The 24,224-nt window shown below is 41.0% G+C and overlaps 2 protein-coding genes and 1 long non-coding RNA gene across 10 annotated transcripts in view; 1 reads left to right on the forward strand and 2 right to left on the reverse strand.

Annotated features, from left to right (window-relative positions):
- Nucleotides 1–4,847, reverse strand: part of USP16 (ubiquitin specific peptidase 16) — a 27,425-nt gene extending 22,578 nt beyond the window's left edge. For 3 of the 7 annotated variants that reach the window (XM_019467811.2, XM_053903169.1, XM_019467810.2), the window contains exons 1-2: nt 4,735–4,847; nt 1,411–1,512 (exon numbers count right to left, since the gene is read on the reverse strand). In XM_019467811.2, the coding sequence (XP_019323356.1) occupies nt 1,411–1,471 (61 nt within the window). In that variant the 5' untranslated portion in view covers nt 1,472–1,512; nt 4,735–4,847. Of the gene's footprint in view, nt 1–1,410; nt 1,513–3,760; nt 3,826–4,342; nt 4,480–4,734 lie in introns of those variants that run through there. The other 4 variants (XM_053903166.1, XM_053903167.1, XM_053903168.1 and 1 more) reach the window with 4 other exon arrangements.
- Nucleotides 4,752–20,210, forward strand: RWDD2B (RWD domain containing 2B). Of its 2 annotated transcripts, none has more exons than XM_019467814.2 (6): nt 4,752–4,867; nt 12,227–12,405; nt 17,859–18,085; nt 18,168–18,235; nt 18,360–18,722; nt 19,329–20,210. In XM_019467814.2, the coding sequence occupies exons 3-6, from the start codon at nt 17,879–17,881 to the stop codon at nt 19,561–19,563; spliced, it is 873 nt and encodes a 290-aa protein (XP_019323359.2). In that variant the 5' UTR covers nt 4,752–4,867; nt 12,227–12,405; nt 17,859–17,878; the 3' UTR covers nt 19,564–20,210. The 2 variants fall into 2 exon arrangements, with proteins under 2 accessions (XP_019323359.2, XP_019323358.2); XM_019467813.2 differs by lacking the exon at nt 4,752–4,867 and adding an exon at nt 7,109–7,845.
- Nucleotides 8,190–13,872, reverse strand: LOC128777237 (uncharacterized). The gene is made up of 2 exons (XR_008422427.1): nt 13,582–13,872; nt 8,190–8,442 (listed from the first exon to the last, which is right to left on the reverse strand). It is a non-coding gene; the product is annotated as an uncharacterized LOC128777237 (long non-coding RNA).
- Nucleotides 20,211–24,224: the final 4,014 nt, after the last annotated feature.

A 24,224-nucleotide genomic window follows, 5' to 3' on the forward strand; every position in this document is an offset into this window, starting at 1 on the left:
ATAAACACATAAGAATTAATAAAGTTTACATACAGGAGGTAACATCTGTACAGCCTTAATAACAGTAATAAAATGTTCTGATATTAAGTACTTACTATGAGCCTAATACCGTACTAAATGTTTTGCATACACTATCTCATTTAATTATCAGATCCCCCCCTAAAAGTGAGACACTACTATCCCCAAAGACAGATGAGAAAACTAAGATTTAGTGCCCAAGATCACATAACTACTAAGTGGCTATGCCAGAATTTGAGCTCACATCTTTCTGACCTCAAAGCTCACACTTGAAGCTATGAACTCGGGGAGTGAAAAACAACTGAAAAGGCCACATCCCATGAACAGAGTACAGAGGTATAAAATGTCATACTGTCTCCTCAGACTGGCAGTCACATGTGTATAAAAATGAGACCTGAGACCAAAAACCCTGTTGGGACCAGATCAATAAAGAGCTCTGCAAGCCACTCTAAAGCGCTTCAGTTGTTTCAAGGACCCCAGAGGTTCAGAAACCAGTCAAGTGGCACATTTAGCTTACGCACAATGAACTTGCACCAAAAGAAAATAAATATAAATGAGATCATATTAAAAAACTACTAAATCCCAGCAAGTGGCCAAAGGAACACAAACTAAAAAAAGAAAATACTCTTTTTCAACTAGCAAATCAGCAGGTTTTTACAAATGATACCAGCCAGTATTGATAAAGGTTGGGGAAACTGGCACTTTATTTCACTACTAGCGGGCCTGTAAATTACTACAATATTTTTGGAGGGCATTTTGGCAACAGAACCAAAAGAGCCTTGAAAATACGTATGCCATTTATTTCAGCAATTCTACTTCCAGAATATGTACTAAAAAGAGAACTGGATGTGCACAGAGATTTAGCTACAAAAATGTTTAAGATCAACCCATTCGTATCACTGAAAACGTAAAGATTACCTAAATGTATAACAGTGGGGAATTACCTAAATTATGAAATAAGAACCCATGGTCCTTACATCAATGGAATATCATGCCATTAAAAATGTTGTCAAGGGGTGCCCGGGTGGCTCAGTCAGTTAAGCATCCGACTTCAGCTCAGGTCATGATCTCATGGTCCGTGAGTTCGAGCTCCACATCGGGCTCTGTGCTGACATCTTGGGGCCTGGAGCCTGCTTCAGATTCTGTGTCTCCCTCTCTCTCTATTTCTCCCCCACTCATGTTCTGTCTCTCTCTCTCTCAAAAATAAATAATAACCATTAAAAAAAAATTTTAATGCTGTCAAAACTATTAAATAACATATAGATATAAACATTAAGTTAAAATGCAATTACAGAATGATAATGTACACTTTGATCCCATTTGTACATATTAAAATATATGTCCATTTAGGGATATAAACATAACTTTAAAGATTCAATTGGTGAAATATACCTAAAGATTCAGAAGAATCATCAATTGGAACAGTTTTTCCCTTTGTCCGTTTCTTTCCCATGTTGGCACTTTATGGATTACTTACTGACACAAAATAACAATCTAGAAAACAAGATAAAGTTAGCTTGACAAAAAAAAAAAAAAAAGGAGGTTTTATATTTCTCTAGGAGACAGTAATAGTTTAACTAAGCCACATACTTTGCATGTCCATCACACTTTGTAACATACAAAGACCATTCACATATTATCAGTAAGAACTCTGAAGGAGACAGGATAGTATTACCCCTGTTTTTCATAGCTTAGAAAACTGATTCTTAATAAGGTTTAGAGTTTGGCAATGAATGTAAAGGTCAGGAAAGAACCTGTCTTTCTTGAGAAATCTCAGCACGTTCACACTACTGGGAATTCAATTTCTCACTACATAAATGTGTAATGGTGGTAGGCACTTTGAAACAGGATAATGCCCCTTCCTTCTAAACTATGCTTCTTAGGTCTGCAGTCTAAACTGATCATTTCTCCAAGAAAGGTTTAAAACAAGTCTGAAGATAATCTTCTAAAGGGAGTCAGAAAATTTACAAATTTCAAAGCCAAATATAAAAAGCCGAAGCCAGGACACCTGGGTGGCTCAGTTGGTTAAGTGTCCGACTTAGGCTCAGGTCACGATCTCATGTTTCGTGAGTTTGAGCCCCGCATCTGGCTTTGTGCTGACAGCTCGGAGCCTGGAGCCTGCCTCGGATTCTGTGACTCCTTCTCTTCTCTGCCTCTCTCCCACTCATGTTCTGTCTCTCTCTCTCTAAAATAAATGAATGTTAAAAAAAAAATTAAAAAGTGATCCACTGTTCCGCATTTCCCACACCAGGACTTCCTATGGATAATAGCTGAGAATTTATTACAACCACATTCTCGACTGTTTACATTATTATGTTATTGCCAAAATCAGTTTGGATGACTATGACAAATCTAGCTGCACATCAAGTCTTCACCTCCTTAGTCAACAATTCAAAATTAGAAAACATCAAGAGCGCTGAAAGTACATTCAGGTCTACCTAACTAAATAATAATGATTTTAAAAACTTGTTCTTCACATAGGATAACTTAGTGCCAAAGTCAATTAAATGACTATAATTGTTATTTTACCTGGAGTGCTTATTAAAATTCTGATTACGTAAGTGAAAAGTAGGACCTGGAAGATATATTTTGAAAACACTTCCCAATTAATTCTGATACTTAGCTGTCATCCTGTCCTGGCTTAGCATCTTAGAAATATTCGTCTTCTAGCTCTTAATTGGTTAGTGTAAATATAGTTAATTCAAAATAGTTAGTGGAAAATGAGTGCCACATCAAGGAATTATTAAACTTTCCAAGGATCATCTAAAATGTAACAAGTCTCCATGTCCACAATATACGTGAATTAACTAACAACTAACAAAAGAACACAAAGTATATGGATATATATAAAACTAGGGTATACTTTGTGTACATTTTGTCATCCTAAAATAACATGTTACATAATTTATCTTATTCAGAATTGTAGATTTTAGGGGGGAAAAAAATAGTACTCAAGTTCTTGCCTCCAATCCAACTGCTCTAATCTGTGCTGCATCCCAGTACCAGATAGATCTAATAATACCATTTTCATCACATCCATGCTCCTGAGCTGTACATTCACAGTCCTTTATAAACTGTCCCAATGCTCTAGTAATCCTGACTCTCATTACTTCCCCCAAAAAACCACTGAAGTGTAATTACACGGTGCTTTCCATCTTCCAAGCCATTTCATAAACGTTATCTTATTTGATTTTCACAACAACCCTTTAAGTGGGTTATTTTGTTATAAGAAGGAACTCAGAAAGAAAATGATGAAAGATCACAGGGTGGCAGAGACGGATTGAAAACACAGATCTTTCGATTCCAAGACCACCACTATTTACATTCCGGTCAAGCCACTGTCTCCCCTAGTGTCCCCTCCAAAACACCATGGCCCCACCTCAAGGCCTTTGATCTCTAGCTGGGAGTTCTCTCCATCCATCCAAATCTCATCAATCCTCCAAGCTGTCCCTCTCAATGAAACTGTAGACAACCATTCTACTCTAAATAAATCTCTCAACTGAATTTCCCCAATCTTTATAATGTGCACTACTCATTTTGTCCCCTAACCTGATACAATAATGGGCGGCTTCTTAAATCTTTGTTCTGGACATGTGTTATTTCTGTCTGGAATCTAAAGTTCTAGGAGAAAAAGAAAGGTTTTAGGTATTACTTCCGAATTGCCTAAAGCATCTAATGATTGTTAGTACATAGTAGGTCCTCAGAAATACTTCTTGCATCGAAATAGAAAAGAGCATAGTACCTGAGACATAAAGGTGATTACAAGGCGCAAAGGTAGGCACACATTAGAATGAAGCAAACAGGTTCCTGGGAAATCAAAAAGGTAAAGAATGAAGAAGTCTCCAGTAGTGAAGACAACAGAACTAGTAAATCTGGTTTGAGGAGTGCAGTAGCCCAGATTCCAAAGAAAAACTTCAAAGACTAATTGTAACTAGTACAGGGAGAGGACAGTAGGGGGTCACTGCAAAGCTGTGGAAAACGCTGCAGTAAATCTTTAGCAGCTATTAAAGGGCATCAAATGAGTCGAGAGAAGAGAGTGGTGAGTACCATCAGCTATAAAACATCAATAAACCTATTAAGTTTTTCAGGCGAGTCTTCAGAGGAGAGTCAGCTTCTTAGCCAAATTACTCTTTGCAGGACTCCACACAAAATGTAAATCAAAGCTGGTCTTGCCAGCTCGCATATTAATCCAGTTCCCTTCCCTTCCCAGTCTTCCCATGCCTGCTCGATTCCATTAAAAAAAAAAAAAAAAATGGAAGTATTTAGAAAACTTTGTCAGCAAGTCTTTAATATGGCTTTCAAGTTTGGCACAGGTCTGACCTACCCTAGGTTCACTGACTCAGAGAGATGACAGATCCTGCTTTTCCTACTAACCACCATATGGACACGGCAGCAAACCCAACCCCAACCAGTAGGGTGCTCCCGGCCGCGCGGCGCCCATCACACCTCCCCTTCCCTTCCAACTGCTCCGCACCCACGGAGAAACCTTGGGGTCCGGGGTCGAACAGGGCGCCAGCACCGACAACTCATTGGCCAGCTCCTGGAACTGACAGGACATGAAACCAATGAGAACGCGGTACCGGGCCGAGGCCAGGTAACGTGCTTAAGGAAGAGGAGCCTTCGAGAGGAGAACGAGGTCAAGGCAGGAAATTCGGGCTCTCGGAACGCAGGACGTCCTGCGAGCGGTGACTGAGAGTCAGTGGGAACAGAACTCACCCACGGCGACAGCGCCCATAGCTGCATCCCCTAATGGGCCTTTGGGCTGGACAGCCAGCTCCGTCTTCCTCCTGGTGACAGAGACAGCGACAGAGCCGAAGCCAGAGTGACCGCTAGAAAGCAACAACTTCCGGTACGCGGCATTATGGGAAGTAATTTATCCCCAGGGGCCGGCGGAGCCCACGCTATTTTATTGGCGCCTGCGCGCGGCTCCCTCCGGAAGTTCAGATGCAGCTGCTCGGAGGAGTCTAGCAGTTTTCCCCACTCTGGTTAACTATGGGGTTGTTTAAATGCTTCGGAAGCATAAGTACCTGATGGTGGTCAGAGTATTGGAATCTCCTTGATGGGTTACCTTATTCATATTACATCTGAAGGCTGGCCAAGAGGGTGACATTTACATTTCATGCAGTTCCCCTAATTCTGTCCGATCGACTTCTAAAGTTAAGTACGTATAGTGTCTTGAACTAATCTTGCCGAGAGAGGGTAAATTTTTCAAACATTTACTGTGTTCGTTTTCAAGAGATGTACGTGCCGAGCCCCTTGTGAAGTGAGTTAAACACACAGGCTCGCTGCCCTGGGGTTTATTTAGTCTTCTACAGAAGACACAGTTATCGCTTGGGAAAAAAAAAAAAAAAAAAAGATGCAAGCGCCAGTAGAAAAATAGGCAAGGGATATAAACAGGTAATTCACGATAAAAGGACACTTGGTCTTAAAAGATATGAAGAAATGTTCATCCATATTAGTGAGCAGATAAAGTAGGTTAAGATAGTGGCGTCCTAATCTGTCGAATTGTCCAGAGTAACAATGGTTACATTTGGCTCTTGGCGGGGTAGGGGGGGATCTGGCTTTCCTGCTCTTTACTGCTGATATAATTTTTTAAGCTTTATTCATTAAGGTATCTTAGCACACAAGCATTTTTATTTTTTCCATTCTAAAACACAGCCTTGGGGACATTGTACCACCTGCTCTCTCTGCCTAGGAATGCTGCTCCCCATGATATTCTGTGGTTGGTAATTGTAATTCTGTTCACACCTTAAAAGTCACTTTCTCACAGAGAAATTGGCTGGGCAATCTAGGTTATATAGCCACCTGATCACTCACATCACTTTATTTTATGCCACTACCCAGCAGTTGTCACTATCTAGTATTTTTTTCTCATGTTTACTTATATATTTCTCCTCCCCCCCCCCCAATTCCCATACCTACACAGAAATGTGCAAATGTAAGCTTTGAGAGATGAAACATCTTTGTCTTGTTCACGGTTCTCCCTTGTACCAGAAGTGTTGGCAACATAGTAAATGCTTAATGCTTATTGAAGGTCATTAGAAATGAAAAATTTTACAAGAGTATTCATAGTAGCCTTACTCATAATAGCCAGAAAACTAGAAACAGCTCATGTTTTGAACAAAAGAATAGGAAAACTGTGGTATAGTCTTATAATGGAATTCTAAGCAATAAAATTGATAGACACAAGAATATGGACGAATCTTCAAAATATACTGAAAGAAGCCTTATACAAAAATACCCACTAATTCCGTGCATGTGAACAGGCAAAACTAATTATGGCAGGAAAAACTCAGAACAGTGGTTCCCTGTTGGGGGTTTGGAGGGGGACTGACTAGGAAGGAGCATTTCTAGGGTGCTAATAATGGTCTATATCTTAATAGGGTTTGAACTACAAAGTCGTATGCGTTTGTCAAAACTCAACCAATATACATTTAAGATGTGCATTTCACTTTTACCCCAAAATAAAAAAATCAAATATTTAAGTCTGTTATACATGCTGAAGTATTTAGGGAGAAGTGTGCTAATGTCTGCAAATTGCTTTGAAATGGATCAAAACAGATGGATTGGATGAATGGATTAGATACGTAACAAAGCTGGTAGAATAAAATGTTATGATAGTGTGTCTAGATTCATGATAGTGTCAGTGTCTTAACCTTAGCACTATAGACAGTTTAAACCACCAAATTCTTTGTTGTAGAGAGATGTCTTGTGCATTGCGGAAGTTGAGCATCATGGCTAGGCCCTACCCATTAGATGCCAGAAGCACTCCTCCAGTTGTAACAACTCAAAATATATTCAGACATTACCAAATGTCTTCTGAGACATTTTTGCCCCCCCGGGAGCAAAATCGCCCACCCTTTTTTTCCACACCCTTAAGAATTGCTCCTGTTTCACTGTAAAATTCTCTCAACTTTATGCTTGAAATTTTTCATAAAAGTTGGAAAAAAAATACATTTAATGACATTGGAAAATGCCCACAAACCACCAAGTAAAAGATGACGCCATGAAAACACATGGACTAATCTTATTTGGGGGGGGGGGGGGAGTGCGAGTTATTAATACCCGTGAATATCAGCGTTTACCAAAAAATCTTGAGATTTCTAAAAATAAATAACATCACAAAGAAAAAAGTGCATTACTGACATTTAGATTGTGAAGAAAAATCTAAAAATTACTCTCAGGGTGGAGTCGCCTTCAAACTACCCTTTTATTAGCCGAGATAAAGTTCTATGCATGCACATGGCATTTCCTAAGGTCGTCAGCCACAACCACCATCCAGGCTCACCTCTCCCTAATGCCTTGCCATTCAGGGGCCAACAGCATCCCTATTGTGTGGGAAGATGTTAGGAACGCAGAACAGGGGGCCCTATATCTACGTACCGAAACCCAAGCTACATTAAACCGAATGATTCCTACACAGGCTTGAATTTGAGGAGCGTTAGTTACTTTAATAGACCATTCCTTGACCCAGGAAACAGTGCTAATACTTCTCCGTGACAGTGGCAGCAGCTGGCAAATCCCCATAGGGTAGAATAAGAAGAACTCTATGACTGAGAACAGAGCGGAGCCAAGAATCCCAGCCACCCAGCAGGTGCCAGGACAAACCGGCCAGCATCACTGGGCTTCCGGGGCGCGCGGCCCCGAGCGCGCGCATGCGCCAAGCCGGGCGGGTGTCTTCTCACTTCCCGTAGGCCGCCCCGCTGGAGTTTGTGGGCTTCGGATTGCCTAGCTCTGGAATTCTGAGGCTCCTTCTGGATGAGACCTGAGCTGTTCGTGCAGCCAGAAAATCCGGGGTTCCAGCACGGAGGGGATCCAGCGCTCCAGGTGAGGTTTCCGTCTCCTGCCACCCAGCCGCACCGGGGGTTTCCCATGTTGCGGGCCTGTCTTACCCTAAGGCAACTTGGCAACGTAGTGGCACCGCCTTCCAGCGGGCTACACGCTGCTCATTGGTTAGAGCAATTCCTGACACCGCCCACAGCCGGGACCACCCCCCGCTTCTCCATCCTCGCCACTACCCCCCGTGCCGGTCAGGTGTTAGGGGCGACGGCGCCTGCGCACAGGGTTTCGGTTACCGACTCCAGCCGCTTGCCCAGTGTCAGGTCCTGTGCAGCCTGGCCCCCATCCCCTCTGTAAAATAAACATCTGCGAGGTAAAAAGAATGACTCCACTTAGGAAACTCAAGTTGCATTCTACGTTTGTACAGCATTCATTGAAATCTTGAGTCAGAAAATTCTCTTCAAGATTTTTTTGTTTGTTTGCATTGAAATCTCATCTACGGAAATAAGTTTGACAAGTAAATTATATATTTGTGACATCACTCCCAGAGTTGTCCGCACACGGGTCTCAAACTTCTTTGCTGGTTCCATTTCATCTTCCAGACCTCCAGACTCTGTGGGACTTTCTCCCAACTTCACTCACTCCCTGAGTGACCAAACAAACATGCCTTTATTGTATGTTGGTTACTCCCAAAATTACATCTCCACCTGGATACCTCATAAAGTGCATAATTACATCCAACTGTCTGCTGAACATCTCTACTGAATAGGTGTCTTAATAGGCACTTCATTCCATATTTTCTTTTTTTAATGTATTATTAGAGAATTTTTTATTTTTTTAATGTTTATTTATTTTTGCGAGAGAGGGTGTGTGTGCGAGGGGGGAATGGCAGACAGAGGGAGAAAGACAATCCCAACCAAACTCCATGCTGTCCACACAGAGCCCCACACGGGACTGGAACTCACAGACCATGAGATCATGAGCAGAAATCAAGAGTCAGCTGCTTAACCAACTGAGCCACCCATCAAACTCAGGACTGTGAGATCATGACCTGAGCAGAAATCACAAATCACAGGCTTAACTGACTGAGCCATCAAGGCACCCCCATTCCATAGTATTTCTAAAACCAGGCTTCAAGTTTCCACCATTTTCCCTACCTAAATAAACGCCAAATCCATTCTTCCAATCTCTTAATGCTTTAGATTCATTCTTCAGTCCCTCCCAGTCTCTTCCTTGTGGTCACCTTTAGCAGAGGAGTGGTCCCTGACTACCCTGTGTACAGTTGAAAAACCCTCTCCTCCCTCCTACCCACTTGTTCCTTATCCCCTTCATCTTCTTCAGTCTTTATCCACTAGCCATACATATTTGGTTTTTGTTGTCATGGTCTTCTCCCACCGAATTAAGTCTCAATGATAGCAGAGATTTTTGCGTGATTCTTGTTCACTGTTAGAGTCTTAATGCCAAGGACAATGCTTGACACACAATAGGGACTCAAGAAACATCTGTGAATGAATAACAAATAACAATCATAGCAACCACTTTTATAGTACTTGCTGTATTGCCACACATTGTTTTCAGCACTTTCCACACATCATCATTTAATCCTCAAGTGACCCTATCATTCCCATTTTGGAGATGGGGAGATTGAGGCACAGAGAAACTAAGCCACCTGCCTAAGGTCACACAGTTGGTACGGGCACGTTGGCAGTCTAAGTCACAGAGTACATCCTTAAGCCACTATGATAAAAAGCCAAAGTAAATTCATTTCCTCTAATAGCCATCTACCCAGTTGTTTCTTGGATTCCTTTTAAAACAGATTAGGGGTGGGGTGCCTGGGTGGCTCAGTCGGGGGGCGCCTGGGTGGCTCAGTCGGTTAAGTGTCTGACTTCGGCTCAGGTCATGATCTCACGGTTCGTGGGTTCGAGCCCCACGTCGGGCTCTGTGCTGACAGCTCGGAGCCTGGAGCCTGCTTCTGATTCTGATTCTGTGTCTCCATCTCTCTCTGCCCCTCTCCTGCTCATGCTGTCTCTCTCTGTTTCTCAAAAATAAATAAATGTAGAAAAAAAATTAAAAAAAAAACGAACAGATTAGGGGTGCCTGGGTGGCTCAGTCAGTTAAACATCTGGTTCTGACGCACAGGTCATGATCTCACAGTTGGGTTCCTGAGTTCGAGCCCCATGTTGGGGTCTGCACTGACAGCACAGAGCCTGCTTAGGATTATCTGTCTCCCTCACTCTCAGCCTCTCCCCTCCGTGCACTCTCTTTCCTCTCTCTCTGTCTCTCTCAAAAATAAACATTTAAAAAATAAAACAGACTAGAAAAGATATTCATCGAATTCCAGTGAGGTCAGGGATTTTAAATACTTACATGAATATTTTTTTTTAATAACAAAGCAAATCCTTAAGGTAGCATGTCAAATGGAAATAGGGTATAAAATTATACGAAGTCACTAGTAAAGGAAACATTGTGTTTAAGGGAGGGAGAAGTGTTTGCTGCTGTAACAGTTTTTGAAAAGGCCTAAAGATGGTGAGTAGCGCTGGTAATATTTAAACTACTTAAATTGGGGTGGTTTGAGGACAAACCAGGGATTCCTGATCTGTGTAGAAGGTCTAGGGGAAAAAAAATGTTCTGGGGTCAAATAGGTTTGGGACACTCAGTATCCTAAACTTCTTAGAAATTCACAACGCATATTGGAATGTAACAATAAAGACCGAGATGCCACACACAAAAAGTGTGCCCATATAATTTACTTTCCAAACGGGGTTATTTTTGCCTAAGATAAATGCTAAACTAAGTTGGTACAACGGCATGACTCATGGTCACCCTAAAGAAGCTTGTTAAACTTTGTGTCATTCAGCATTTCCAGAACTTATTTAAGCCCAAAATTCTTTCTGTAATTTTTTTTTCCCCCAGCATGGCAGTGACACCCTGATAAACCATGTTTTAATGACTTTAAGTTGAAAAAGCATTGGGATTAGGAATGATGTGTTGGCATTGATTTATACTCTGATCTGTGGAGACAGCCCATTGTGTGCAAGAGTGCCTCAAATTTTCCTGATTCCTATCCAGTTAATCCTAATGAACTTAACACCCCACCACATTTAGTCATTCTCATAATCCTTGAAGTGTTTGTGACAGAACCCATTACTGTTACTGATCTGCCACCTGTGAGTAATTGACATTTCTCTTTAAGTAGAACTTTTTTATTCTTTAAAAGCACCATACAGTGAACTAGCTCAATTGTCAACCAAATACCATTTTCTGATATTAAAGAAATGATCAGTTATATTGGATGGAATAAAGAAGATTTGAATAACGGAAGAGACATGTTGCTAGAGGGCTTGATAATGGATCATCCAAGGCACCTTCGTGACCTGGATCCCCTCTACATGTGCTGGTGTTTTGTGCTACCAGTCTGTGAAACTAACAGCCCGATCACGAACTGGGATGAATTCACTCCACTAAGTAGCTGTCAGGGTCTTGGGCTAGTTTGCCATCAACCGAGGGAAACCTAACACACCCGGACCCCTCCTGTCAGACTGCAACTCTCTCACTCAGTCACAAATTAGGTGAACATTTCTCTGTTAGATAGTCAGTACTCTCTGGAGTGTCTTCATAGACCTCTGGTAGACACTGCATACAATACGTATAATGACAGTTCAGAGCATGAGTTGATGGAGGCAGAGTCCAGGTAAGAGAAGTCAAGGTTCTAGAGGGAAACTGATATACACTCAACTTTGAAATTTTGAAGAGACCGCTTAATGAAGGGGCTGTTTACAGAGGTGTGGCCAGGTTTAAAGAAACGCTTACTATCCCGAGGCCTGAAAGGTCTGCTGGCACTGAGGAAGAAGGACTGCCCACAAAAGCTATGGTCTTAAGGGGTCATAGCCATTGTTAGAATCCCACCCAAACAGGAAAGGGGTAGTGAAGAAGTGCCCTAGCCTCTTTCTCCTGCCATCCTCCTCCTTTCTAACAGGGCATTAGCTGAACCTAACCATAAGAAAAGCAGAAAAGTTGAATGGTATAGGCTGCAGAAGTCAGTTTTTCAGAGTCCAGAGCAGGGAAAAGAAGGACCAAGCATGTGTTTAGGGGACAAACAAAAAGTAACTAGCACAAGAGAAAATTGTCCAAATGATGAGCCCCTAACCAGGCCTTGGTGGTCAGGGTTGTGAGGAAGGGACAGGTTCAGGCCCATACCAATTTAATTGTGCTTTCCTGCCTCACAGACCTTTCTTCTCTCCCCACTATGTCTCCTTCTCCACTGGTCTCAGCCTCTCTTCAGGGTTCGACTCAGATCCTGTCTCCTTCCTTAAATCTTTCCTGATAGCCCATTTCATTGATCATGCACTCCTCTTAATCCCCACGATAATGCCTATACTGGTCATTTAACGCTTAGCCTTTTTATCTTCATTGTTATATATCTTCTTAGATAATACGTCCTGATCCTCAAACTAAAAAGAAAACCCCAGGAAGGAATGAAGGATGAAGCTCTACATATAGTAGTTACTCAATAAGCGTTTATCAGAGGTGAGAAGAATTCCATGAAGACAGACAGGATTAACCAAGATAATGGTGTTTGATTTCACAGAGTAAATTCTCTTGGAGAAGGTAAGCCATGTTTCCTTTGCAGCAGTGGGACTGAGCTCTGTTTTTCTTTTCAGATGTGTAATCTTTCTTTTTTTCTGAATTCAGAAGCACTAAATAGTAATCCTAAAACTTCAAACAATACAGAAACATACAAATCAGTCCTTCCCTTCTTCCCTCCACCCACATTTATCCAACTGTTCATAGTTTGGTAAATTCTCTTTCTGACTTTGTTCATGTATGTGTAATGATATAACAAGAATAGTAAGACCATAATTGTTTATATCCTTCTACAATCTACTTTTTTTAGGTAACCATGTATCATGAACATCAGTGTTAATATACATTTTTTTAATGATCTCATGATTTTCTACTATTTAGATACATATTTATTTAACTGATCTATTGTTGAACACTTAGGTCATTTCTGATTTATTGTAAATAATAAGCAGTGAACATCCTTACAAAAAACTTTTTTTTATATAATGTCTGATTTTTTTCCATAGGTCAGCTTCACAGAATTGGAATATTTAGACCAGTTTTTCCTATAGCAACTTTTTCTTCTGTGACACTTACCCCACATTAACCACCTTTGTGTGTGTGTGTGTGTGTGTGTGTGTGTGAACACATGCCAATTTGATAAGTTAAAATTATCATGTTGGGGTGACTTCCACTTTTGGTACAACATAATAGGTATACTTTTCCTAAGTTGTCCTGCTAAATACAACTAGGAATCTTGAACATTATTTCTAAAGGCAACACAAAAGAAGTGGAGAAGAAGGCAGATCAACTAGGGACCTTGGGACCCAAGGAAAGACACAGTGGTAACTTCCTTCAGTATTCTTTTTTGCCTCAAATATCCCAGACTTGATTAAAGAAGCAGCAAACCAGAAATACCAAGGGTACAGACCAAAAAAGAATTTTAAAGCCCCCAAAAAGCCTGCTCTCTCTAAAGTACCAAGAAAGGTGCAGCCAAGCAAGATGGAAAACATGTAGATAGTTAAATGCTCTACACCAAGCAAATAGCACAGAAAATACTGTAGCCTCTACCTGACCCACACCAGCAAAAGGAGCCTTGATTCCATCGTCACTGAGCTATAATAAGCACTCAGTGCCCACTCCTTGTCAGGATGGTACCAAAAACAATCTGATTAGGGACCCAGGACTTTCCTCCCTGCCTGGTGATAAGAAGGACCTTACCACAGTTTTGGTGTTAGACCTGTGTCACATCCATGTCAGACCACATGGGGAGCCTGTACTTCCACTCTCATGCAGCGATAACAAGGCATCTCTCCTTCACCCAGCTGCAGTGATGTCCAAAAGGCCTAGTGGGGAGTCCAGACTTTCACCACCGCCTGTCAGTAACAAAGGATCCCCTCAACATGGTGTTAGCAGAGGCCACATGGGTAGCAATAAGGAGGCACTCCCACCCCTCCTTATAAGTCCCCCATTTTTTTACCCTCCTTTCTGGAGCAGTGTCAGAAAAAGTATGCTAAAATGGAAGATTTGAGTAGTGTTCAGTCTCACAATACCTAAAATGTCCCGATTTCAATAAAAAAATCACTCACATACCAAAAACAAGGAAAATCTCAAACTAGGTGACAAAGACAAAAAATAGATGTCAATGCCAGGATAACAGAGATGGTAGAATTACCTGACAAAGATTTTAAAACACCCATCATAAGTCTGCCTAGCTGGCTTAGTTGGAGGAGCATGGGACTCTTGATCTCGGGGTCATGAGTTCAAGCCCAATAGTGGGTATAGAGATTACTTACATACATACATACATACATACATACATACATACATACATAAATCTTAAAAAATAAACGAAACACCTATCATTAAAATTTTTCAGTGACAATTACACACTTCAAGCAAAAAAAGCAGGGGGTGGTGCAGCTGGATGGCTCAGTTATTTGAGCGTCTGACTCTTGATTTCAGCCCAGGTCATGATCTCACAGTTAATGAGATTGAGCCCTGAATCAGGCTCTGTACTGTCAGTGCACAGAGCCTGCTCAAGATTCTCTTCCTCCCCCTCTCTCTGCTCCTCCCCCGCTTCTGTCTCTCAAAATAAATAAACAAGAGTCTCAGTAAAGAAATAGAAGATATAAAGAAGAACCAAATGAAAATGTTAGAGCTCACAAATGCAATAACCAAAATTAAAGACACAGTAGATAGACTCAACAACAGAAGGAAGGAGACAGAGGAAAGGATCATTTAACTGGAAAACACAATAATAGAAATTATACAATCTAAACAATGGAGTGAAATAGGCCAAAAATAAATGAACAAACAATTTTAAGAACATGTGGGACTATAACAAAAGATCTAACATGTCATTCCAAAAGGAGAGGACAGAGCTGAAAAAGTACTTGAAGAAATGATGGCTGAAAATTTCCAAAATTTGTCAAAAAGCATAAACAGATTCAAGAAATTGAATGAATGTCAAGCACAAAGAACTCAAAGGAATTCAAATCAAGACATCATAGTCAAACTTCTGAAAACTAAAGACAAAGAAAAGGTCTTGAAAGCAAGCAAGACATGAACCTTAGCTATAAGGTTCAAATAAGAGAATATTTCTTGCCAGAAACTGGGGGCCAAAATAAAGAGGCATAATATTTTTCAAGTGCTGAAAGTAAAGAATTGTCAACCTAGAATACCACATCCAGTGAAAATATCCTCAGGAATGAAGGGTAAATCAGGACAATTCTAACATAAAGGAAAACTAAGAGAATTTGTCACCAGCAGACCTACCCTAAAAAAATGGCTCAAGTAAGTTCTCTATATGGAAAAGAAACAAAAAAAGAATTATTATGGAGGAAATGTCATGAAAAAGGCAACAGTATGGTCAAATAAAATGGGTTTCCCTTCTGTTGAGTTTTCTAAATTATACTTGGTGGCTGGAGCAAAAAGTATAACACTCTTGTGGTTCTAAATGTATACAGAAGAAAATTTTAAGGTCGTTATATTACAAATGGGGGAAGGTAAAGGAACATAAAGTAACATAAAGTGTCTGCACATCGAACTGTTAAAATAAGACACTGGTCATGTTTTACGGGTGTGTGTGTGTGTGTGTGTGTGTGTGTGTGTGTGTGTGTGATGTTTTATATAGGTGTGTGTAGAATAACCACTAAAAGAGTTATAAAAAGAAATGCAAAAACATTATACATTAACCAAATGGAATTCCAAAATATCTTCAAGCTACAAAAGGCAGGGAAAAGAAAACAAAGAAATGAAAAATATAGAAAGCAAACAGAAAATAAAATAGTTGACTTAAGCCTTAACATATCAGTAATTGTATTAAATGTAAATTGTCTAAATACAGTAATTAAAAGGCAGAGATTTTTCCCCCTCACCCCCACACAAACCCATACTTACAAAGAATTATCTGGTCTGAAATATCAATAGTTCCAAGATTGAGAAGTCCTAAACTAGAATCTAGTTAAGTCTAGACTCTAGACTTTCAACAAATTCATGTTTTCTAGCTGCTTTCTAAGGTACTTAGTGCTGGTTCCTGAGCCTTCCTAAAGTTCTGCAACTTCCCTACCCACCTGACCAAGCAGCTAATAGAGGAAAGAAAGCTGAAATCTAAGTTATAACTCACTTGCCACTTTCCACCTTTCAAAATTTTGTTAATAGCTTTTGTTATTCCCTTTCCCTTTGTCTTTGAGAATTTATCCTTTTACTCTCATTTTAATGGGGTCACAGAGAAAGGGAAATATTTATACAAGGCTCATCCTCCATGTTTTATCAGAAGTCCCCACACTTTTTTGGGAAAATGCAATTAAAATTATCTTTTAAAAAATCCTACTTGGGGGTGCCTGGGTGGCTCAGTCAGTTTAATGTCCGACTTTGGCTCAGGTCATGATCTCACGGTTTTTGGGTTTGAGCCCCAGGTTAGGCTCTGTGCTGACAGTGTGGAGCCTGCTTGGGATTCTCTCTCTCTCCCTCTCTCTGCCCCTACCCCACTTGCACTTTCTCTCTCTCTCTCTCTCAAAATAAATAACTAAACATTTTTTAAAAATCCTACTTGATTAGCATCTCAGTAACCTTTATAAGCCTGGAATGAGGAAGACTTCTCTAACAAAGATTCAACATCCAGAAGCTATGAAAGCAAAAGTTGATGAATATGCCTACTTAAAAACTCATGAGTGGTACACACAGACACAAACAAAATACCACAAAAAAAGACTATTAGAATTTTCTTAGGGTTGCCTGGCTTGCTCAGAAGAGTGTGCCACTCTTGATCTCAGGGTCGTGAGTTCAAGCCCCATGTTGGGGATAGAGATTACTTAAATAAATCAAAAAAAGAATTCTTTGTTTTTAAACAGGAGAGGGGTTACTATGTAAAGACTTAAGCTTTAGTATGGCAACTTTTGGAAGACAACTTGGCAATATCTGCCAAAATTTTAAATGTTGTACCTATTGCTCCAGCAAGCCACCTCTACAAACTTACCCTTGAGTACACAGTATTAACAGTTTGCCAAACTGTATATCTAAAAAGAACTTCTATTGTAGAAGCGTTCATAACAGCAAAAGTGTGGAAACAACCCAAGTGCCCATCAATAGGTAAAGAATGCAATAAATCATGACATGTCTGCATGATTCAGTCTGACAGTCAACCACTAGAAAGAATGAGACAAACCCCTATGTACTGACTGTGAATAGATCTGCAACATATATTTGGAGGGGAAGAAGTGGGGGGAGGGGGAAGATATGTATATGTGATCCCTGTGGGTATACTTTGATTATATATCTCACTTTTTACATACATTTAAACTTTATACCACCATCTATTTTCTATAGAGGTATATATGTCATGCCTAAAATGTTTTGTTTCTGAAATACCAAAACTCTTTGTCTTGGACGGGAGACTTAGGCAGATAGAGGAAGAGATCACCAGCAGAAACTGTATCTTCATTTTTCAACCTTCTACCATTGGACTTTTTTACCTTGTCCTTTTTTTTTGTTTTTTGTTTGTTTGTTTGTTTAATGTTAGTAGGGGTTACTTGCACTGTGGATTATTAGCATTTATTTTCTCTTCTTCACAGTCTTCTGCTTTTTAAAAACCAGTAAACACTAATATTAAGAGAAAAATATTTACCATCTACATAACTAACTCTACTCTATTCATTCTAGGTTTCCAAAGTAACCAGTCATAGCCTCTCTCCTGGCTATATCATTGATATGACTTTTGACTACATAATTAGTTTACTTCAAGGAAATTGCTCATTGTGGTAGCTCAAGATGCCAGATCAACTATCTAGATACAGAGGAATTTGGTGCCTGGTTATTATTAGAGTTTTATGGCTTTCACTGGACTGGCCTATGGTTTGGATCCTTAGTATATTACATGTTTAAATTTCATGTTTTATGAAGAAATCAAATACGCTTTCAATAAGTACCTCTGTTGATCTATTAAGTTCTCCCAAGATTGTATTTATAAATTATCTCTCTTATCCTCACCTCCTTAGAATTTTACAGATATCCAAAAATGATTGAGATTGAACAGGCAGAGGCCCAGCTCTCTGAGCTAGACCTGCTCGCCAGTATGTTCCCTGGTGAAAACGAGCTCATAGTGAATGACCAGCTGGCTTTAGCAGAAGTGAAAGATTGTATTGAAAAGAGGACAATGGATGGACGATCTTCAAAAGTTTACTTTACTATCAATATGAACCTGGACATATCTGAGGAAGAAATGGTAATTCAGTTTGCTTTTGGAAGAACTAAAATATATCAAGACTTAAAACAGCACTTAGGACATGTTCTTCCTTTTTTATCAGGTGATGTTTTCTCTGGCCTGTATTCTTCCCTTTAAATACCCTGAAGTTCTGCCTGAAATTACTGTCAGGTATGTTACAGAAATTGGCCAACATTAGACTTCAAATTTATCTGAAAATGAAAGCAATTCTTAAGTTTGTTTTATGTTGCAAGAAAATTGATTTAGTTTTTGTATTCCATATCTTTTCCATCAGATCAGTATCACTAAGTAGATCTCAGCAGACTCAGCTGAACACAGATCTAACTGCATACCTGCAAAAGAACTGTCTCGGAGATGTCTGTATATTGAATGCCACAGAGTGGGTTAGAGACCATGCTTCTGGCTATATCAGCAGAGACACCACACCTTGCCCTGCTCCAGGAAGTACAGTCCAGCCAGTTGATCTCATTCTCACAAGACTGTGGATCTATAGCCATCACATCTACAACAAATGCAAAAGAAAGAATATTCTAGAGTGGGCAAAGGAGCTTTCCCTCTCTGGATTTAGCATGCCTGGGAAACCTGGTGTTGTCTGTGTGGAAGGCCCACAAAGTGCCTGTGAAGAATTCTGGTCAAGGTTTGCTTTCACAAATTTTGTATGCTGGGTCAATAATTTTAGTAGTAAACAGGATACTAGAGATGAGGGAATTAGTATATCCCTGGGATTGTACCTTATGGGGATTCAGTCTCAAGTCAGTGGATAAGACAGAATTTACACATGGTTGGCATCACCCCCCTTCCCTGACACAGTGCACATAGGAGATGTTCTATAAATAACTGTTGAATTGAGCCGCTGCCCAATATGCTATGATCCCCTCCAGTTCCATTGATCTGATTCTTCTTACTGATGTGACAAACTGTGCGTACCTATGAAACAAAGGGATTTCTAATCTTCTCATTTCTGTACTGACTTCCTAAATGAATTTCTAAGACGTCCTCTTGAGAATCTGAGAGCAGATTCCACATTTCTAAAATGTTGATATGAGGCAGTAGCAATAAATGAGTTTGGGGATAGGATGGTGACCAGCATCATATTTGATTAAAACAAATCCCTGTGAGATAAAAGTAGGTTTCTTTACTTCCAGGAAGAGGCATTGCTAAGTCTGTTATATAACTTGTATTTTCAGTGCTCTAGAAGGCAAAACAAATTCTCAGTATTTCTACTTTGAAACTTTCTTTTCAGACTCAGAAAATTAAACTGGAAGAGAATTTTAATTCGCCATCGAGAAGACATTCCTTTTGATGGTGCAAATGACAAAATTGAAAGAGAGAGAAAATTTTCATGTTTTGAAGAAAAAGTATTCAGCGTGAATGGAGCCCGAGGAAACCATATGGATTTCGGTCAGCTGTATCAGTTTTTAAATTCCAAAGGTTGTGCAGATGTTTTCCAGATGTTCTTTGGTGTGGAAGGACAATGACTGGGCAGAGGAGTAGTTGAAAGTATTTTGTCACTGTTGGCCTTTCGACTTTTCCCCCCACTGTCTCTTGAAAGATGAAGTAATTCTTTTTTAGCCCCCTTCCAGAATGTTAGGGGGGAAAAAAGAGGGGAAAAAGGTAGTATAGCTGAAATGTATCTGTTAAAAAGATGTCATAACTGAAAGGAGAACTGTTTTAAGTATAATCTTAAAATCGTTGATAGAAAGTTCTTGACATAGAAATTACCCATTTTGAAAGAGAAATTAATTACACCAGAGGGAGAGGCAGGTCCAGCTTGCCATCTGCTCCCACCTGTGCCCCCAGCCCTGCTTCCACTAAGAACCTGGAAAAGCTAGATGTTCACTCTCCCAGCCTCTCTTCCGCTAGGGGTGGTCTCAACACAAGGCTTTGGGTGGGGGACTACTGGGGAAACTTCTGCTTTCCTGGTCAAAAGCGCAGATGCAGTGAGGGCACCTCTTCTTCCCCTTCCTGTCACAGACACTACAGAAAAGGCTGAAGCTGCAGTAGGGCAGGAAGGGCCAAGAAAACCACAGAGATGCCCGTCCCCACGTTGTTGAGCTGCCGATCCAACACCAGCCCCTGCCTATCTCTAGACAGCTTGTTATGAAATAAAACCAGTTTCATTTCATTTTCTGTGCCTGTTACTAGCAGCTGAAAGCCAGATTGCCAAGTAGACTTTTCCCAAAGTCTTAGTTTTGCATCTACCCAGCCATTTGATACACAAACAGGTGGAAGTTTTTCTTGAACAGAGTTGGCAGTTCCTCTCTATTTTGGTATACTTCCCTTGTCCCTGTCCCTGGGCTCACCTCACAGAAGGCTGAGGCACCAGAGCTCAAACTTTTCAACAGATTTCAACAACTCATCAGATTGGTAATTTACAAAATTTGGTCTTGGCAAACTGGATCAACACATTTTTCATACTGGAAATGGCTTTCTATAAATTTAGTTTCAGCAATTGACCTAGAGTCAAATAAACACACTACCTGGTTTTTGTGGCCCTCCATAAGTCAGTTCCCAAAATACTTATCAAATAATACTTACTAGCTGCCAGCACTCCAGTCAGTACCATGCAATGAGTATTCCTTGAAGATTCAAACTTGGTTAGAGGAATGGGTGGGGGCGGGCGGGGGCAGACACAATACATTATTTATCTTAGTAAAAAGTTGGAGGCAACCTATGTGCCCATCACTACGTGAATCAGTAAGTGCAATATGATACATATGATGCAATACTATGTAGAATTCAGAAGGAATAAAGTAGAACTAACAAGGCAATGTGAGTAGATCTTAAATGTAAAGGTGGTTAAACACCATTCTGTAAAAGGAAGGGAGGTGTATGCAAAATGACCTCCAAAAACCAAGGCCCTAAGACTGAAGGACAATGAGTCCAGCTTGACAAGAAATGGTTTATTAGGGGGACTTAAGGACAGAAGGGACAGAAGCGTGTCTTGGATGGCCACAACATGAGTACATCTCCACAAGTCCAGCTTTCCTAGGACCTACTTTTTTACAGCCCTGGAGGCTGGGAGTATATGCTGCAGGACAACTCAGGAGGAAATACCTGAGAACAGTTGTATCTCCAGAGGACATCAAAGATGTTATGCCCCAAGGATCTACCTAAGGGTGTAGTTAGGCCAAGAGAAAGAATGGGGAAAGATGGCCTGCGCTCAAAAAGGCTTCAAGTCACAGAGTGGTCATCATGGCAGATTTGTCCAAGATGTTTTAGTCTGCTTCACACAAACACAAATAAGAATCAGAAAGGTATTTATAGCATAGGGCCTATATTGGATGAACACTTATGCACCTCTCCAGATTCCACCCCTACTGCCCATTGTCGTGTCAGTTGCCCTGTAAATACCAATCTTTCCTTTGCTGTCACAACAGTCAGATGGACCAGCTGTTCATGTAGAGTGAGTCCTCCAGTCACTTCCAGATGTGAATGAAAAAGCCTATAGAGCAAAGGATCTGACATCCCTAGAAGCCTTCAAAGGGGCCAGATGATGCAGTTACTTTTAGCAGGACCAAAATGCTGAAACTTTTTCAGTCTTTGTACATTATTTTAATTTACATACCACATTTCTATGTACAGATAATCTCAAGTGTAACATACAAACAATGAAATTAAGTAGCTTTATAAGTTCTCTTCCTTGAGACCTTCTGTCAAATTTAGACATTAGATTATTAAGATATAGCAAGAGGGATGCCTGGGTGGCTCAGTCAGTTAAGCAGCCCACTTCAGCTCAGGTCATGATCTTGCGGTTTGTGAGTTCAAGCCCCACATAGGGCTCTGTGCTGACAGCTCAGAGCCGGGAGCCTGCTTCAGATTCTGTCTCCCTCTCTCTCTTCCCCTCCCCCACTTGCACACGTGCTCTCTCTCTCTCAAAAATGTTACAGAATTTTTTTCGGTAAAAAATGTTAGAGGCATAGGAAACATGGCTTCCTTAGACTATTACCAATGATTACATACTTGATATATAAACATCCTTAATAGGAAAAACTGCTTGTACATTTATTCCACAATGACAATCTATCACTGTATTAATTTGATCTATATCTTGAACTGGACATAATCTACAAAGAAATAATGTCAAATTCTGAAAATAAACTATTAGTACCAAATCAAACTAAGGTTAAAAGTTCAAAGGATTATTAGAAAATAAAAGTGTGGGCAGGAAACATTGTCCACATGTCCACTTTTACTTGTAAAAGTAATTCCTGTACAAACAATTCTTAAGTAATTTTTTTTTTAATTGTGAATTGTAAAATTAATCCCGTCAATCTTAGTTGAATTTGCACTAACAAAGTCAAAGTCACTGTTGTCATCTGCACATTAATTTGATAAACCGCCTTTTAACACAAAACTGCATCTGCTGCTGTGCAGAACTGATGACCACTTTTAGCACTAATATAAAAACTTCCAGACCTTTTTTTATGAAAGCTGTAGAGTAGGGTATGAGAGAAACCCAAAAATATGTCATTCGTGAAACTCCATAAAGACTGCAAGGCAGCTAAGAGTTTATGGCATTTCAGGACTGATGCGTGTTGCTTCCTAGGCACCCACCCCCTACAACAGCGATTACAACTATTTAGAACCAGCTGAGCCCATAAAAATTCTGCAAAGGGACACAATAAGCCTTCCGCGCGCGTAAGCACAATTTGGCAACCTGCTCCCGGCAGGATGGGGGCGGGAGGGAGGCACGTCTTTTGCCATCCCCACCAAACATCAAACATCACAGTCGGAACCCTTCTAGGAGCACGGAAGGCGAGCGACTGGCTACCTGCCGACACCCAGATCTCCAGAGGCCTTCAAATGCTCCGGGGCTTTGACCGACACCGTGGCCTTCCACTGACCCTGCACCTGGAGCGCGCGGCTCACCTGGAGCGCGGCTGGGACGGACCTAACGACGCTTCGCGCAGGCGCCCCACCCTTTTACCCACTTGCCTGGAAACTGCTAGCCCGGTGTCGGGGACCTTAGTGAGTGTGGGAGCCCGTGGGGCCGGTCGCGGAACCTCAGCTACCAGCGCTGCCTTGCGGCTGTGGGCGGAGGTTTTGGACCCAGGGCTGTAGTCCTAAACTGCGGGCTCACCCTTCTGCTGGGGATCTCGCAGCCAGACGGGGGCGGCCGTGCTGCCAGATGGGGTGCTGTTGTTATTGTTGTTGTTGTTTTGTTTTGTTTTTAACACTTAACTATCTTTGGGAAATGAGGTATCGGTCTGCATTCTTCTTCTGGGTGTCTCCAGGTTGCCGCAGCCGGGAGAATTGGTGGAACGATGCTCTCCGGGATCCGGGCGGTGTGCAGTCGAGGTCCACCATGTCTCCAGATTTTAACTAGGGAATTACCTAAATGGAGGTTTAATCCACCTCCAGCCCCTCACCCTACCCCCCACATTTGGCTGTTTGGATTTTGTAAATCTCTTCTGTCTTGCTCCCCACCCCCATATATAAATGCGTATGTAATACATTTTTATTAGAAAAGATGATCATTATAGGAAATGTAGACATAACTGGATATAAAACTCACCCTAAGGGGCGCTTGAGCGGCTCAGTCAGTTGAACCTCAAACCATTATTTCTGCTCAGGTCGTGATCCCAGGGTCGTGGGATCAAGCCCTTCCTTGGGCTCTGAACTGAGAGTGGAGCCTGCTTGGGATTGTCTCTCACCCTCACACTCTGCCCCTCTCCCCCACTGGCACATGCCTGCATTCCATCTCTCTCTCTCTCTCTCTCTCTCTCTCTCTCAAAATAAATAAAACCCACCCTAAGTCTGCCCCCAAGAAGACAACATTTTCTATTATATATATATTTTTTACTTATGTGTATATGTAGTATATTCTTTTTTTTTTTTTTTTTTTTAAGTTTATTTAGTTTTTGAGAGAGAGAGCGTGAGCAGGGCAGGGGCAGGGAGGGAGAGAGAAAGAATCCCAAGCTGGCTCTGCACTGTTAGCATTGAACCTGATGCAGGGCCCAACGGCACCAATGCTGAGATAATGACCCCCAACTGAAATCAAGTAGGACTCTTAACTGACTGAGCCACCCAGGCGCCCATGTGTTACTTTCTTTTTTAAGCAGTTAAATTATACTGCACATACTGTTTTGTATTGCCTTCTTTCATTAAACAATAGATTTTGGGGCATCTGGGTGAC

Source organism: Panthera pardus, unplaced genomic scaffold (genome assembly GCF_024362965.1).
Source record: "Panthera pardus isolate Hobbes unplaced genomic scaffold, ASM2436296v1 HiC_scaffold_16, whole genome shotgun sequence".
In the NCBI taxonomy this organism is placed as follows: Eukaryota; Metazoa; Chordata; class Mammalia; order Carnivora; family Felidae; genus Panthera; species Panthera pardus.